Here is a 15,807-nt window from a genome sequence, read left to right on the forward strand (position 1 = left end):
CCCCCGTCGCTCTCCTCGCGCTCTTTCACTGTGCCCCAGCCACTCTCCTCGCGCTCTTTCACTCTGCGTCCCTGCCGCTCCCCTCGTGCACTTTCACTTTGTGTCCCCGTCATTCTCCTCGCGCTCTTTCAGTGTCCCCGCCGCTCTCCTCGCACTTTTTCACTGTGCCCCCGCCACTCTCCTCACGCTCTTTCATCTGCGTCCCCGCCGCTCCCCTCGTGCTCTTTTCACTGTGCCCTCGCCACTCTCCTTGCGCTCTTTCACTCTGCGTCCCCGCCGCTCCCCTCGTGCACTTTCACTTTGTGTCCCCGCCATTCTCCTCGCGCTCTTTCACTCTGCGTCCCCGCAGCTCCCCTCGGGCTCTTTCACTGTGCCCTCACCACTCTCCTCGCGCTCTTTCACTCGAGTCACCGACGCTCTCCTCACGCTCTTTCACTCTTGAGTCCCCGCCGCTCACCTCGCGCTCTTTCTCTGTGACCCCGTCACTTTCCTCGCGCTCTTTCACTCTTGAGTCACCGCCGCGCTCCTCGAGCTCGAGTCACCGCCGCGCTCCTCGAGCTCTTTCACAGTGTCCCCGCCGCTCACCTCGCGCTCTTTCTCTGTGACCCCATCACTCTCCTCGCGCTCTTTCACTCTGCCCCCGCCGCTCTCCTCGCGCTCTTTCACTCTGTGCCCCCGTCGCTCTCGTCGCGCTTTTTCACTCTGTATCCCCGCCACTCTCCTCGCGCTCTTTCACTCTTGAGTCACCGCCACTCTCCTCGTGCTCTTTCACAGTGTCCCCGCCGCTCTCCTCGCACTCTTTCACTCTGTGCCCCCGCCGCTCTCCTCGCGCTCTTTCACTCTGCCCCCGTCGCTCTCGTCGCACTCTTTCACTCTGTGCCCCCGTCGCCCATCTCGAGCTCTTTCACTGTGTCCGCGCCACTCTCCTCGCGCTCTTTCACTCTTGAGTCACCGCCGCTCTCCTCGCGCTCTTTCACTCTGTGCCCCCGTCGCTCATCTCGAGCTCTTTCACAGTGTCCCTGCCGCTCTCCTCGCGCTCTTTCACACTGTGCTCCCGTCGCTCTCCTCGCGCTCTTTCACAGTGTCCCGCCGCTCTCCTCGCGCTTTTTCACTGTGCCCCCGTCGCTCTCCTCGTGCTCTTTCACTCTGTGCCCCCGTCGCTCTCCTCGCGCTCTTTCACTGTGCCCCAGCCACTCTCCTCGCGCTCTTTCACTCTGCGTCCCTGCCGCTCCCCTCGTGCACTTTCACTTTGTGTCCCCGTCATTCTCCTCGCGCTCTTTCACTCTGCGTTCCCGCCGCTCCCCTCGCGCGCTTTCACAATGTGCCCCCGTTGCGCTCTTTCACTCTTGAGTCACCGCCGCTCTCCTCGAGCTCTTTCACAGTGTCCCCGCTGCTCTCCTCGCGCTCTTTCACTCTGTGCCCCCGTCGCTCTCCTCGTGCTCTTTCACCATTGTGTCACCGCCGCTCTCCTCGCGCTCTTTCACTTCTCTCCACACTCTTCTACTCTACATCCCTGCTGCTCTCCTCGCGCTATTTCACTGTGTCCCCGCCGCTCTCCTCGCACTCTTTCACTCTGTGCCCCCGCCGCTCTCCTCGCGCTCTTTCACTCTGCCCCCGTCGCTCTCGTCGCGCTCTTTCACTCTGTGCCTCCGTCGCTCATCTCGAGCTCTTTCACTCTGTGTCCGCGCCACTCTCCTCGCGCTCTTTCACTCTTGAGTCACCGCCGCTCTCCTCGCGCTCTTTCACTCTGTTCCCCCGTCGCTCATCTCGAGCTCTTTCATTCGAGTCACCGCCATTCTCCTCGCGCTCTTTCACTCTGCCCCCGTCGCTCTCGTCGCGCTCTTTCACTCTGTGCCTCCGTCGCTCATCTCGAGCTCTTTCACTCTGTGTCCGCGCCACTCTCCTCGTGCTCTTTCACTCTGTGCCCCCGTCGCTCTCCTCGCGCTCTTTCACTGTGCCCCAGCCACTCTCCTCGCGCTCTTTCACTCTGCGTCCCTGCCGCTCCCCTCGTGCACTTTCACTTTGTGTCCCCGTCATTCTCCTCGCGCTCTTTCACTCTGTGCCCCCGTCGCTCTCCTCGTGCTCTTTCACCATTGTGTCACCGCCGCTCTCCTCGCGCTCTTTCACTTCTCTCCACACTCTTCTACTCTACATCCCTGCTGCTCTCCTCGCGCTATTTCACTGTGTCCCCGCCGCTCTCCTCGCACTCTTTCACTCTGTGCCCCCGCCGCTCTCCTCGCGCTCTTTCACTCTGCCCCCGTCGCTCTCGTCGCGCTCTTTCACTCTGTGCCTCCGTCGCTCATCTCGAGCTCTTTCACTCTGTGTCCGCGCCACTCTCCTCGCGCTCTTTCACTCTTGAGTCACCGCCGCTCTCCTCGCGCTCTTTCACTCTGTTCCCCCGTCGCTCATCTCGAGCTCTTTCATTCGAGTCACCGCCATTCTCCTCGCGCTCTTTCACTCTGCCCCCGTCGCTCTCGTCGCGCTCTTTCACTCTGTGCCTCCGTCGCTCATCTCGAGCTCTTTCACTCTGTGTCCGCGCCACTCTCCTCGCGCTCTTTCACTCTTGAGTCCCTGCCGCTCTCCTCGCGCTCTTTCACTCTGTGCTCCCGTCGCTCTCCTCGCGCTCTTTCACTGTGCCCCAGCCACTCTCCTCGCGCTCTTTCACTCTGCGTCCCTGCCGCTCCCCTCGTGCACTTTCACTTTGTGTCCCCGTCATTCTCCTCGCGCTCTTTCAGTGTCCCCGCCGCTCTCCTCGCACTTTTTCACTGTGCCCCCGCCACTCTCCTCACGCTCTTTCATCTGCGTCCCCGCCGCTCCCCTCGTGCTCTTTTCACTGTGCCCTCGCCACTCTCCTTGCGCTCTTTCACTCTGCGTCCCCGCCACTCTCCTCGCGCTCTTTCACTGTGCCCCTGCCACTCTCCTCGCGCTCTTTCACTCTGCGTCCCCGCCGCTCCCCTCGTGCACTTTCACTTTGTGTCCCCGCCATTCTCCTCGCGCTCTTTCACTCTGCGTCCCCGCCGCTCCCCTCGGGCTCTTTCACTGTGCCCTCACCACTCTCCTCGCGCTCTTTCACTCGAGTCACCGACGCTCTCCTCACGCTCTTTCACTCTGTGCCCCTGTCGCTCCCCTCGTGCGCTTTCACACTGTGCCCCCGTCGCACTCCTCGCGCTCTTTCACTGTGCCCCTGCCACTCTCCTCGCGCTCTTTCAGTCTGTGTCCCCGCCGCTCACCTCGCGCTCTTTCTCTGTGACCCCGTCACTTTCCTCGCGCTCTTTCACTCTTGAGTCACCGCCGCGCTCCTCGAGCTCGAGTCACCGCCGCGCTCCTCGAGCTCTTTCACAGTGTCCCCGCCGCTCACCTCGCGCTCTTTCTCTGTGACCCCATCACTCTCCTCGCGCTCTTTCACTCTGCCCCCGCCGCTCTCCTCGCGCTCTTTCACTCTGTGCCCCCGTCGCTCTCGTCGCGCTTTTTCACTCTGTATCCCCGCCACTCTCCTCGCGCTCTTTCACTCTTGAGTCACCGCCACTCTCCTCGTGCTCTTTCACAGTGTCCCCGCCGCTCTCCTCGCACTCTTTCACTCTGTGCCCCCGCCGCTCTCCTCGCGCTCTTTCACTCTGCCCCCGTCGCTCTCGTCGCACTCTTTCACTCTGTGCCCCCGTCGCCCATCTCGAGCTCTTTCACTGTGTCCGCGCCACTCTCCTCGCGCTCTTTCACTCTTGAGTCACCGCCGCTCTCCTCGCGCTCTTTCACTCTGTGCCCCCGTCGCTCATCTCGAGCTCTTTCACAGTGTCCCTGCCGCTCTCCTCGCGCTCTTTCACACTGTGCTCCCGTCGCTCTCCTCGCGCTCTTTCACAGTGTCCCGCCGCTCTCCTCGCGCTTTTTCACTGTGCCCCCGTCGCTCTCCTCGTGCTCTTTCACTCTGTGCCCCCGTCGCTCTCCTCGCGCTCTTTCACTGTGCCCCAGCCACTCTCCTCGCGCTCTTTCACTCTGCGTCCCTGCCGCTCCCCTCGTGCACTTTCACTTTGTGTCCCCGTCATTCTCCTCGCGCTCTTTCACTCTGCGTTCCCGCCGCTCCCCTCGCGCGCTTTCACAATGTGCCCCCGTTGCGCTCTTTCACTCTTGAGTCACCGCCGCTCTCCTCGAGCTCTTTCACAGTGTCCCCGCTGCTCTCCTCGCGCTCTTTCACTCTGTGCCCCCGTCGCTCTCCTCGTGCTCTTTCACCATTGTGTCACCGCCGCTCTCCTCGCGCTCTTTCACTTCTCTCCACACTCTTCTACTCTACATCCCTGCTGCTCTCCTCGCGCTATTTCACTGTGTCCCCGCCGCTCTCCTCGCACTCTTTCACTCTGTGCCCCCGCCGCTCTCCTCGCGCTCTTTCACTCTGCCCCCGTCGCGCTCTTTCACTCTGTGCCTCCGTCGCTCATCTCGAGCTCTTTCATTCGAGTCACCGCCATTCTCCTCGCGCTCTTTCACTCTGCCCCCGTCGCTCTCGTCGCGCTCTTTCACTCTGTGCCTCCGTCGCTCATCTCGAGCTCTTTCACTCTGTGTCCGCGCCACTCTCCTCGCGCTCTTTCACTCTGTTCCCCCGTCGCTCATCTCGAGCTCTTTCATTCGAGTCACCGCCATTCTCCTCGCGCTCTTTCACTCTGCCCCCGTCGCTCTCGTCGCGCTCTTTCACTCTGTGCCTCCGTCGCTCATCTCGAGCTCTTTCACTCTGTGTCCGCGCCACTCTCCTCGCGCTCTTTCACTCTTGAGTCCCTGCCGCTCTCCTCGCGCTCTTTCACTCTGTGCTCCCGTCGCTCTCCTCGCGCTCTTTCATTCGAGTCACCGACATTCTCCTCGCGCTCTTTCACTCTGTTTCCCCGTCGCTCGCCTCGCGCTCTTTCACTGTGCCCCAGCCACTCTCCTCGCGCTCTTTCACTCTGCGTCCCTGCCGCTCCCCTCGTGCTCTTTCACTCTGTGCCCCCGTCGCTCTCCTCGCGCTCTTTCACTGTGCCCCAGCCACTCTCCTCGCGCTCTTTCACTCTGCGTCCCTGCCGCTCCCCTCGTGCACTTTCACTCTGTGCCCCCGCCGCTCTCCTCGCGCTCTTTCACTTTGTGTCCCCGTCATTCTCCTCGCGCTCTTTCACTCTGCGTTCCCGCCGCTCCCCTCGCGCGCTTTCACAATGTGCCCCCGTTGCGCTCTTTCACTCGAGTCACCGCCGCTCTCCTCGAGCTCTTTCACAGTGTCCCCGCTGCTCTCCTCGCGCTCTTTCACTCTGTGCCCCCGTCGCTCTCCTCGTGCTCTTTCACCATTGTGTCACCGCCGCTCTCCTCGCGCTCTTTCACTTCTCTCCACACTCTTCTACTCTACATCCCTGCTGCTCTCCTCGCGCTATTTCACTGTGTCCCCGCCGCTCTCCACGCGCTCTTTCACTCTGTGCCCCCGTCGCTCTCCTAGCGCTCTTTCACTGTGCCCCGCCACTCTCCTCGTGCTCTTTCACTTTGTGTACCCGCCGCTCTGCTCGTGCTCTTTCACTGTGCCCCTGCCACTCTCCTCGCGCTCTGTCACTGTGTCCCCGCCATTCTCTTTCACTCTGCGTCCCCGCCACTCTCCTCGCGCTCTTTCACTCGAGTCACCGACGCTCTCCTCACGCTGTTTCACTCTGTGCCCATGTCGCTCCCCTCGTGCGCTTTCACTTTGTGTCCACGTCACTCTTCTCGCGCTCTTTCACTCTGCGTCCCCGCCGCTCCCCTCGCGCTCTTTCACTCTGTGCCCCCGTCGCTCTCCTCGTGCTCTTTCACCATTGTGTCACCGCCGCTCTCCTCGCGCTCTTTCACTTCTCTCCACACTCTTCTACTCTACATCCCTGCTGCTCTCCTCGCGCTATTTCACTGTGTCCCCGCCGCTCTCCACGCGCTCTTTCACTCTGTGCCCCCGTCGCTCATCTCGAGCTCTTTCACAGTGTCCCTGCCGCTCTCCTCGCGCTCTTTCACACTGTGCTCCCGTCGCTCTCCTCGCGCTCTTTCACAGTGTCCCGCCGCTCTCCTCGCGCTTTTTCACTGTGCCCCCGTCGCTCTCCTCGTGCTCTTTCACTCTGTGCCCCCGTCGCTCTCCTCGCGCTCTTTCACTCTGCGTCCCTGCCGCTCCCCTCGTGCACTTTCACTTTGTGTCCCCGTCATTCTCCTCGCGCTCTTTCACTCTGCGTTCCCGCCGCTCCCCTCGCGCGCTTTCACAATGTGCCCCCGTTGCGCTCTTTCACTCTTGAGTCACCGCCGCTCTCCTCGAGCTCTTTCACAGTGTCCCCGCTGCTCTCCTCGCGCTCTTTCACTCTGTGCCCCCGTCGCTCTCCTCGTGCTCTTTCACCATTGTGTCACCGCCGCTCTCCTCGCGCTCTTTCACTTCTCTCCACACTCTTCTACTCTACATCCCTGCTGCTCTCCTCGCGCTATTTCACTGTGTCCCCGCCGCTCTCCTCGCACTCTTTCACTCTGTGCCCCCGCCGCTCTCCTCGCGCTCTTTCACTCTGCCCCCGTCGCGCTCTTTCACTCTGTGCCTCCGTCGCTCATCTCGAGCTCTTTCACTCTGTGTCCGCGCCACTCTCCTCGCGCTCTTTCACTCTGTTCCCCCGTCGCTCATCTCGAGCTCTTTCATTCGAGTCACCGCCATTCTCCTCGCGCTCTTTCACTCTGCCCCCGTCGCTCTCGTCGCGCTCTTTCACTCTGTGCCTCCGTCGCTCATCTCGAGCTCTTTCACTCTGTGTCCGCGCCACTCTCCTCGCGCTCTTTCACTGTGCCCCTGCCACTCTCCTCGCGCTCTGTCACTGTGTCCCCGCCATTCTCTTTCACTCTGCGTCCCCGCCACTCTCCTCGCGCTCTTTCACTCGAGTCACCGACGCTCTCCTCACGCTGTTTCACTCTGTGCCCATGTCGCTCCCCTCGTGCGCTTTCACACTGTGCTCCCGTCGCTCATCTCGAGCTCTTTCACAGTGTCCCTGCCGCTCTCCTCGCACTCTTTCACTCTGTGACCCCGTCACTTTCCTCGCGCTCTTTCACTCTTGAGTCACCGACGCTCTCCTCACGCTCTTTCACTCTGCGTCCCCGCCGCTCCCCTCGTGCACTTTCACTTTGTGTCCCCGCCACTTTCCTCACGCTGTTTCACTCTGTGCCCATGTCGCTCCCCTCGTGCGCTTTCACTTTGTGTCCACGTCACTCTTCTCGCGCTCTTTCACTCTGCGTCCCCGCCGCTCCCCTCGCGCGCTTTCACACTGTGCCCCCGTCGCTCTCCTCGCGCTCTTTCACTGTGCCCCTGCCACTCTCCTCGCGCTCTTTCACTGTGCCCCTGTCGCTCTCCTCGTGCTCTTTCACTCTTGAGTCACCGTCGCTCTCCTCGCGCGCTTTCACACTGTGCCCCCGTCGCTCTCCTCGCGCTCTTTCACTGTGCCACTGCCACTCTCCTCGCGCTCTTTCAGTCTGTGTCCCCGCCACTCTCCTCGCTCTCTTTCACTCTTGAGTCACCGCCGCTCTCCTCGAGCTCCCCCGTCGCTCTCGTCGCGCTCTTTCACTCGAGTCACCGCCACTCTCCTCGTGCTCTTTCACAGTGTCCCCGCCGCTCTCCTCGCGCTCTTTCACTGTGCCCCTGTCGCTCTCCTCGTGCTCTTTCACTCTTGAGTCACCGTCGCTCTCCTCGCGCTCTTTCACTCTGTGCCCCCGTCGCTCTCCTCGCGCTCTTTCACAGTGTCCCCGCCGCTCACCTCGCGCTCTTTCACAGTGTCCCCGCCGCTCACCTCGCGCTCTTTCACCCTTGAGTCACCGCCGCTCTCCTCGCGCTCTTTCACTGTGTCCCGCTGCTCTCTTCGTGCTCTGTCACTTCTCTCCACACACTCTTCTACTCTACATCCCTGCTGCTCTCCTCGCGCTATTTCACTGTGTCCCCGTCGCTCTCCTCGCGCTATTTCACGGTGTCCCCGTCGCTCTCCTCGTGCTCTTTCACTTTGTGTACCCGCCGCTCTGCTCGTGCTCTTTCACTTTGTGTACCCGCCGCTCTGCTCGTGCTCTTTCACTGAGCCACCGCCACTCTCCTCGCGCTCTTTCACTGAGCCACCGCCACTCTCCTCGCGCTCTTTCACTCTGCGTCCCTGCCGCTCCCCTCGCGCGCTTTCACTCTTGAGTCAACGCCGCTCTCCTCGCGCAGTGCTCTACGTAGCCGGGGGGGAGTCAATGCAGCAGTGCTGTCCGTAGCCAGGGGGAAGTCAGTGCAGCAGTGCTGCCCGTGGCCGGGAGGAGTCAGTGCAGCAGTGCTCTCCGTAGCCGGGGGAAGACAATGCAGGAGTGCTGCCCGTAGCCGGGAGGTGTCAGTGCAGCAGTGCTGTCCGTAGCCGGGGAGAGTCAGTGCAGCAGTGCTGTCCGTAGCCAGGGGGAATCAGTGCAGCAGTGCTGCCCGTAGCCGGGGGGAGTGAGTGCAGGATTGCTGTCCGTAGCCAGGGGGAAGTCAGTGCAGCAGTGCTGCCCGTAGCCGGGGGGAGTCAGTGCAGCAGTGCTCTCTGTAGCCAGGGGGGAGTCAGTGCAGCAGTGCTGCCCGTAGCCGGGGGGAGTCAATGCAGCAGTGCTGTCCGTAGCGGGGGGGGGGGGGGGGGTCAGTGCAGCAGTGCTGTCCGTAGTTGGTGGGAGTCAGTGCAGCAGTGCTGTCCGTAGCCGGGGGGGGTCAGTGCTGCAGTGCTGTCCGTAGCCAGGGGGAAGTCAGTGCAGCAGTGCTGCCCGTGGCCGGGAGGAGTCAGTGCAGCAGTGCTCTCCGTAGCCGGGGGAAGACAATGCAGGAGTGCTGCCCGTAGCCGGGAGGTGTCAGTGCAGCAGTGCTGTCCGTAGCCAGGGGGAATCAGTGCAGCAGTGCTGCCTGTAGCCGGGGGGAGTGAGTGCAGGATTGCTGTCCGTAGCCAGGGGGAGTCAGTGCAGCAGTGCTGCCCGTAGCCGGGGGGAGTCAGTGCAGCAGTGCTCTCTGTAGCCAGGGGGAAGTCAGTGCAGCATTGCTGCCCGTAGCCAGGGGGAGTCAGTGCAGCAGTGCTGCCCGTAGCCGGGGGGAGTCAGTGCAGCAGTGCTGCCCGTAGCGGGGAGGTGTCAGTGCAGCAGTGCTGTCCGTAGCCGGGGGGAGTCAGTGCAGCAGTGCTGTCCGTAGCCGGGGGGAGTCAGTGCAGCAGTGCTCTCTGTAGCCAGGGGGAAGTCAGTGCAGGAGTGCTGTCCGTAGCCGGGGGGAGTGAGTGCAGGATTGCTGTCCGTAGCCGGGGGGAGTGAGTGCAGGATTGCTGTCCGTAGCCAGGGGGAATCAGTGCAGCAGTGCTGCCCGTAGCCGGGGGAGTGAGTGCAGGATTGCTGTCCGTAGCCAGGGGGGGGGGGGGGGGGGTCAGTGCAGCAGTGCTGCCCGTGGCCGGGATGAGTCAGTGCAGCAGTGCTGCCCGTTGCTGGCGGGGGGGGGTGGGCGGAGTCAGCGCTGCAGTGCTGCCCATGGCCGGGAGGTGTCAGTGCAGCAGTGCTCCCCGTAGCCGGGGGAAGTCAGTGCAGGAGTGCTGCCCGTGGGCGGGAGGAGTCAGTGCAGCTGTGCTGCCCGTTGCCGGCGGGGGGGGTAGGGGGAGTCAGCGTTGCAGTGCTGCCCGTGGCCGGGAGGAGTCAGTGCAGCAGTGCTCTCCGTAGCCGGGGGAAGTCAGTGCAGGAGTGCTGCCCGTGGCCGGGAGGAGTCAGTGCAGCAGTGCTCTCCGTAGCCGGGGGATGTCAGTGCAGGAGTGCTGCCCGTGGCCGGGATGAGTCAGTGCAGCAGTGCTGACCGTAGCCGAGAGTCAACAAAGAACAAAGAAATGTACAGCACAGGAACAGGCCCTTCGGCCCTCCAAGCCCGTGCCGACCATGCATCCCGACTAAACTACAATCTTCTACACTTCCTGGGTCCGTATCCCTCTATTCCCATCCTATTCATGTATTTGTCAAGATGCCCCTTAAATGTCACTATCATCCCTGCTTCCACCACCTCCTCCGGTAGCGAGTTCCAGGCACCCACTACCCTCTGTGTAAAAAAAAACTTGCCTCGTACATCTACCCTAAACCTTGCCCCTCTCACCTTAAACCTATGCCCCATAGTAATTGACCCCTCAACCCCAAGGAAAAGCCTCTGACTATCCACCCTGTCTATGCCCCTCATAATTTTGTAGACCTCTATCAGGTCGCCCCTCAACCTCCTTCGTTCCAGTGAGAACAAACCGAGTTTATTCAACCGCTCCTCATAGCTAATGCCCTCCATACCAGGCAACTCTTCTCCACCCTCTCTAAAGCCTCCACATCCTTCTGGTAGTGTGGCGACCAGAATTGAACACTATACTCCAAGTGTGGCCTAACTAAGGTTCTATACAGCTGCAACATGACTTGCCAATTCTTATACTCAATGCCCTGGCCAATGAAGGCAAGCATGCCATATGCCTTCTTGACTACCTTCTCCAGCTGTGTTGCCCCTTTCAGTGACCTGTGGACCTGTACTCCTAGATCTCTTTGACTTTCAATACTCTTGAGGGTTCTACCATTCACTGTATATTCCCTATCTGCATTAGACCTTCCAAAATGCATTATCTCATATTTGCCCGGATTAAACTCCATCTGCCATCTCTCCGCCCAAGACTCCAAACAATCTAAATCCTGCTGTATCCTCTGACAGTCCTCATCGCTATCCGCAATTCCACCAACCTTTGTGTCGTCTGCAAACTTACTAATCATTGCAGCAGTGCTCCCTGTAGTTGGGACGAGTCGGTGCAGCAGCGACCCCTGTAGCCGGGAGGAGTCAGTGCATGGGGCATGTGCCACATGCCCCACGTAACCTTTTTGGACACTAAGGGCAATTTAGAATGGCCAATACACCTAACCTGCACATCTTTGGACGTTGGGAGGAAACTGGAGCACCCGGAAGAAACCCACGCAGACGTGGGAAGAAGATGCAAACTTCACACAGACAGTGACCCAAGCCGGGAATTGAACCTTGTATTGTGAAGGAGCAGTGCTAGCCACTGGGCTACTGTGCTGCCCAGTGTCAGTGCAGCAGTACTGTCAGTGGCTGGGAGGAATCAGTGCAGCAGGGTGGTCCATGACCAGTGGAGTCAGTGCAGCAGCACTCCCTCTGGCTGGGTGGAGTCAGTGCAGTAGATCTCTCCCTGGCCAAGAGGAGTCATTGCAGCAGCAACGCCTGAGGAGGCTGGGAGGTGTCAGTGCTGTCCGTGGGCGAAAGGAGTCGTTGCAGTAGCGATCTCCGTAGTTGGGACGAGTCGGTGCAGCAGCGACCCATGTAATTGGGAGGAATCAGTGCCCTCCGTGGCCGGTAGGAGTCGGTGCGGCAGTGCTCTCCGTGGCCGGTAGGAGTCGGTGCGGCAGTGCTCTCCGTGGCCGGTAGGAGTCGATGCGGCAGTGCTCTCCGTGGCCGGTAGGACTCGATGCATCAGCCCTCTCCATGGTCGAGATGAGTGAGTGGTACGTGGCTGGGAGGAGTATGTGCAGCAGCGCTCTCCGTGGCTGGGAGGAGTCAGTGGAATCGTGCTCTTCGGGGCGAGGAGGAGTCAGTGCAATAGTGTTCTTCGGGGCTAGGAGCAGTATGTGAAGGAGTGCTCTCAGTGGACAGAAGGAATTTGTGCAGCAGCGATCTCCGTGGCTGGGAGGAGTCAGTGCAATAGTGCTGCTCCGGTTCCGGGCTCTCCGTGGCTGGGAGGAGTCAGTGCAATAGTGCTGCTCCGGTTCCGGGCTCTCCGTGGCTGGGAGGAGTCAGTGCTCTCCGGGGCCCATTCGGGGATGTATGTGCAGCAGCGCTCTCCGTGGACGGGAGGTGTATGTGCAGCAGCGCTCTCCGTGGACGGGAGATGTATGTGCAGCAGCGCTCTCCGTGGACGGGAGGGGTAGGTGCAGCAGCGCTCTCCGTGGACGGGAGATGTATGTGCAGCAGCGCTCACCGTGGACGGGAAGGGTATGTGCAGCAGCGCTCTCCGTGGACGGGAGATGTATGTGCAGCAGCGCTCTCCGTAGACGGGAGGGGTAGGTGCAGCAGCGCTCTCCGTGGACGGGAGATGTATGTGCAGCAGCGCTCACCGTGGACGGGAGATGTATGTGCAGCAGCGCTCACCGTGGACGGGAAGGGTAGGTGCAGCAGGGCTTTCCGTGGACGGGAGGAGTCAGTGCAGCTGGAAGCAGTGTGAGAAACAGCAGGAAATGTTAGGCGCAAGCCATCATTGGCAGAAACTGGGACAAAATAAGAACACGGTATAATTTGAAAGAATAATTGATATTTATTTATTATTAAATGAATATTTTAGTCTTTTGTATCTAATTAATGCCTAAAATATTGTATTAATATTTATTCGTGCTTTCTTGACTGGAATAATATTACGCATGCGCAAATCAGATTTCCTGGCTTCGGCCCCATACTATCTGATTGGGTGATTGTCCTGAAGCAGGGTTGTGATTGGAGGCGGGACCTGTCAATCATAGGGGGCGGGTCACATGAGCTGTCCGTCAAAACACACTTCCGGTAGTGGGTTCGTCCTTGTGCCGCCCGAACCGGCAGAGGGCACATCCGGCGGGCGGGGGAGAGAGAGAGAGAGAGAGAGAGACACACACACACACACCGGGAGACCGGGGACTCCGGGGGAGAAAGACGAGACCGGGGTAGAGAGAAGACACCGGTGAGAGAGAAGAGACCGGGGACACCGGGGTAGAGAGAAGAGACCGGGGGTAGAGAGAAGAGACCGGGGACACCGGGGTAGAGAGAAGAGACCGGGGGTAGAGAGAAGACACCGGGGGTAGAGAGAAGAGACCGGGGGGAGAGAGAAGAGACCGGGGGGAGAGAGAAGAGACCGGGGGAGAGAGAAGAGACCGGGGACACCGGGGGAGAGAGAAGAGACCGGGGGTAGAGAGAAGAGACCGGGGACACCGGGGGTAGAGCGAAGAGACCGGGGGAGAGAGAAGACACCGGGTGACACCGGGGTAGAGGGAAGAGACCGGGGGAGAGAGAAGAGACCGGGGACACCGGAGAGAGTGCGGGGTGCACCGGGAACCGGCGATGGTCGGTTATGACCCGGGAACCCAGGAAGGCGGCCGTGGTCTGTCGTCCAGCGAGGTGGCTGCGGCCGGATCAATGTCCGGACTCCTGACCCGAGTCCTGATCAACCCATTGGATGTCATCAAAATCCGGTTCCAGGTAAAGAGGGAGAAGAGCGCCTGCTAAATATCCATTAATGCCGGGTAAAAATACCAGGGTGTGGGGGAGGTTAAATGCACAGGGGGAATGGGTAAATACAGAGGGATGGGTCTCTCCCCAGTTATTCAGAGCAGGAGCCGACTGATAATGTTGTTGGATCAGTAATCCTATTGAAATGGTAAATTTTATGCAGAATCTCACAGTTCAGAAGAGGCCCTTCGGCACATCGAGTCTTGAAAACACCTGACCTGCCTACCTAATCCCATTTGCCAGCACTTGGCCCATAGCCTTGAATGTTATGACGTGTCAAGTGCTCATCCAGATATTTTTTTAAAAATATACATATTTATTAAAGTTTTTTAACACAATTTTTCTCCCTTACAAACAATAACCCCCCCCCCCTAACAAAAAAAAACGAGAAATCGCGCAGAGCAAGATATATACATGGCAAAATGATATATTTACACAGCTTTGTACACTGGCCCTCACCCGTACGTGCCAGTTTCCCCAACCCTTCATGTTATCTCTTGCTCATCCACCCTCCCAGGCAGTCCCCCCTCTCCACCGCCCCCCCCTCCCAGGATGTGTCCCCCCCCCCCCCCCCCCCCAAGGTTGCTGCTGCAGCTGACCGACCTTCCTCTAACGCTCCGCGAGATAGTCTAGGAACGGTTGCCACCGCCTGTAAAACCCCTGCGCAGACCCTCTCAAGGCGAACTTAATCCTCTCCAACTTTATGAACCCAGCCATATCATTTATCCAGGCCTCCAGGCAGGGGGGCTTCGCCTCCTTCCACATTAGCAAGATCCTTCGCCGGGCTACTAGGGACGCAAAGGCCAGTATGCCAGCCTCTTTCGCCTCCTGCACTCCCGGTTCGTCCACTACTTCAAATATTGCTAGCCCCCAGCTTGGCTTGACCCGGACTTTCACCACCTGAGATATTGCTCCCGCCACTCCTCTCCAGAACCCCTCCAGTGCAGGGCAGGACCAAAACATATGGACATGGTTCGCCGGGCTCCCTGAGCACCTTCCACATCTGTCCTCTACCCCATCCAGATACTTTTTAAAGGATGTGTGGCAACCCGCCTTTACCACCCTCCCATGCATTCCAGACTGTTAAGGAGAGGCGTTTTCAGAACCCCAAAATGTATCATAGGAGTTCAACCAATGTAATGTTGCTTTTCCGAGCACACGGCTTGTTCTCCGGGTGTGGGGTTACAATTATGGACACGTGGGTTTTTAAACACACAACAATGTTTATTCCATGAACTCAACTTAATCTTTTAAATAAACATTGGATCACTTAACACCCCTTACTTCAAAGATAACCCCGAAAATAATACAACACTAAATAATCCTTCAGTTATTCCTTTCAACATCCAAGAGACTTAACACCTTAAAACAGAAACACATCTCAGAAACTATTATGAGTTTAAATCACACAAATGATCCAGAGATAGTCTTTCATGGCAGATATCACAGCAGATCCAGCTCACTGCAAACACAGACACACCCCAAACTCTTTTTCTCAAAACTCAAATTCAAAACTGCAAAATGGCTGATCTAAAGCCCAGCTCCACCCACCCTCTGACATCACTGCATTTCTTAAAGGTACATTGCGTAAACATCCATTTCTTAAAGGCACTCACGCATGACAAGACCATCACCACTCTCTGGGGAAATGGGTTTTTCCTCACAACCCCCCCCCCCCCCCCAAACCTCCTGCCCCTCACCTTGAATTTGTGTCCCCTCATAACTGACCCTTCAACTAGCTACCTGAAACTCTCCCTCCCTCCACCACCACCGCTCAGTGACAGCCGTATGTATCATCTACAGCAACTCTCCAAAGCTCCTTTGACCCTCACCTTGAACTTGTGTCCTCTCGTGACTGACCCTTCAACTCAGAGGAACAGCTGCTCACCATCCACCCTGTCCATGCTGTTGTGCCTAAACCACAGTGTGTCCAACCGTATACGATGGACAAACGACCACAAGTTGTTTCGTACAATACTATAATTTATTTACTGTCACACAATTGTTACAGTTAATCAATCACAAACACTTTCAAGTTGAACTATAGACTAATACACATAGACAGGTTTTGGGGAGTGAAATGGTGAGTTACTCCCTGCAAAATTCTCATCCTTTGCCCTGCTCTTGTAGCCATGGATATTATATGACAATTTCTGTTAGGTTTCTGGTCATTGATAGCCTACAGGATATTGATGGTGGGGGAATCAGCCTAAGCCTGAGTGTAGTCCAGGTCTTGCTGCATATGGATACAATCTGCAGTCGGCAGGCTTCCTTGCTCATATCTGATCAGATGACTTGAGGTTTCATGAGGTCCAAAGTCAATGTTGAGGACTCTCAAAGCAACTCTGTCCCACTGTGGCACCATTGGTGAGTCTGTCCTGTCAGTAAGACAGGTCCTAACCAGGGACATGAAGACATCTGACGCATTGGCTGCAAGGTATGATTTGATGGGTATGATTATATCGAGCTGATCTATTGGATAGCTCTCCCAATTAAGAATATAGACGTCCTTTGGTTTTGTCTTTTTTTAAAAATAAATTTGGAGTACCCAATTATATTTTTTCCAGTTAAGGGGCAATTTAGCG

General features: G+C 58.4%; 1 protein-coding gene across 1 annotated transcript in view; it reads left to right on the plus strand.

Annotated features, from left to right (window-relative positions):
• The first annotated feature begins 12,909 nt into the window (after window positions 1-12,909).
• The window catches only part of slc25a19 (solute carrier family 25 member 19), a 74,866-nt gene continuing 71,968 nt past the window's right edge, over window positions 12,910-15,807 (plus strand). Inside the window, 1 exon segment of the mRNA XM_072482946.1 lies at window positions 12,910-13,192. Within this exon segment, the coding sequence (XP_072339047.1) occupies window positions 13,055-13,192 (138 nt within the window). The 5' untranslated portion in view covers window positions 12,910-13,054.

This window comes from Scyliorhinus torazame, chromosome 18, assembly GCF_047496885.1.
Source record: "Scyliorhinus torazame isolate Kashiwa2021f chromosome 18, sScyTor2.1, whole genome shotgun sequence".
NCBI lineage: Eukaryota > Metazoa > Chordata > Chondrichthyes > Carcharhiniformes > Scyliorhinidae > Scyliorhinus > Scyliorhinus torazame.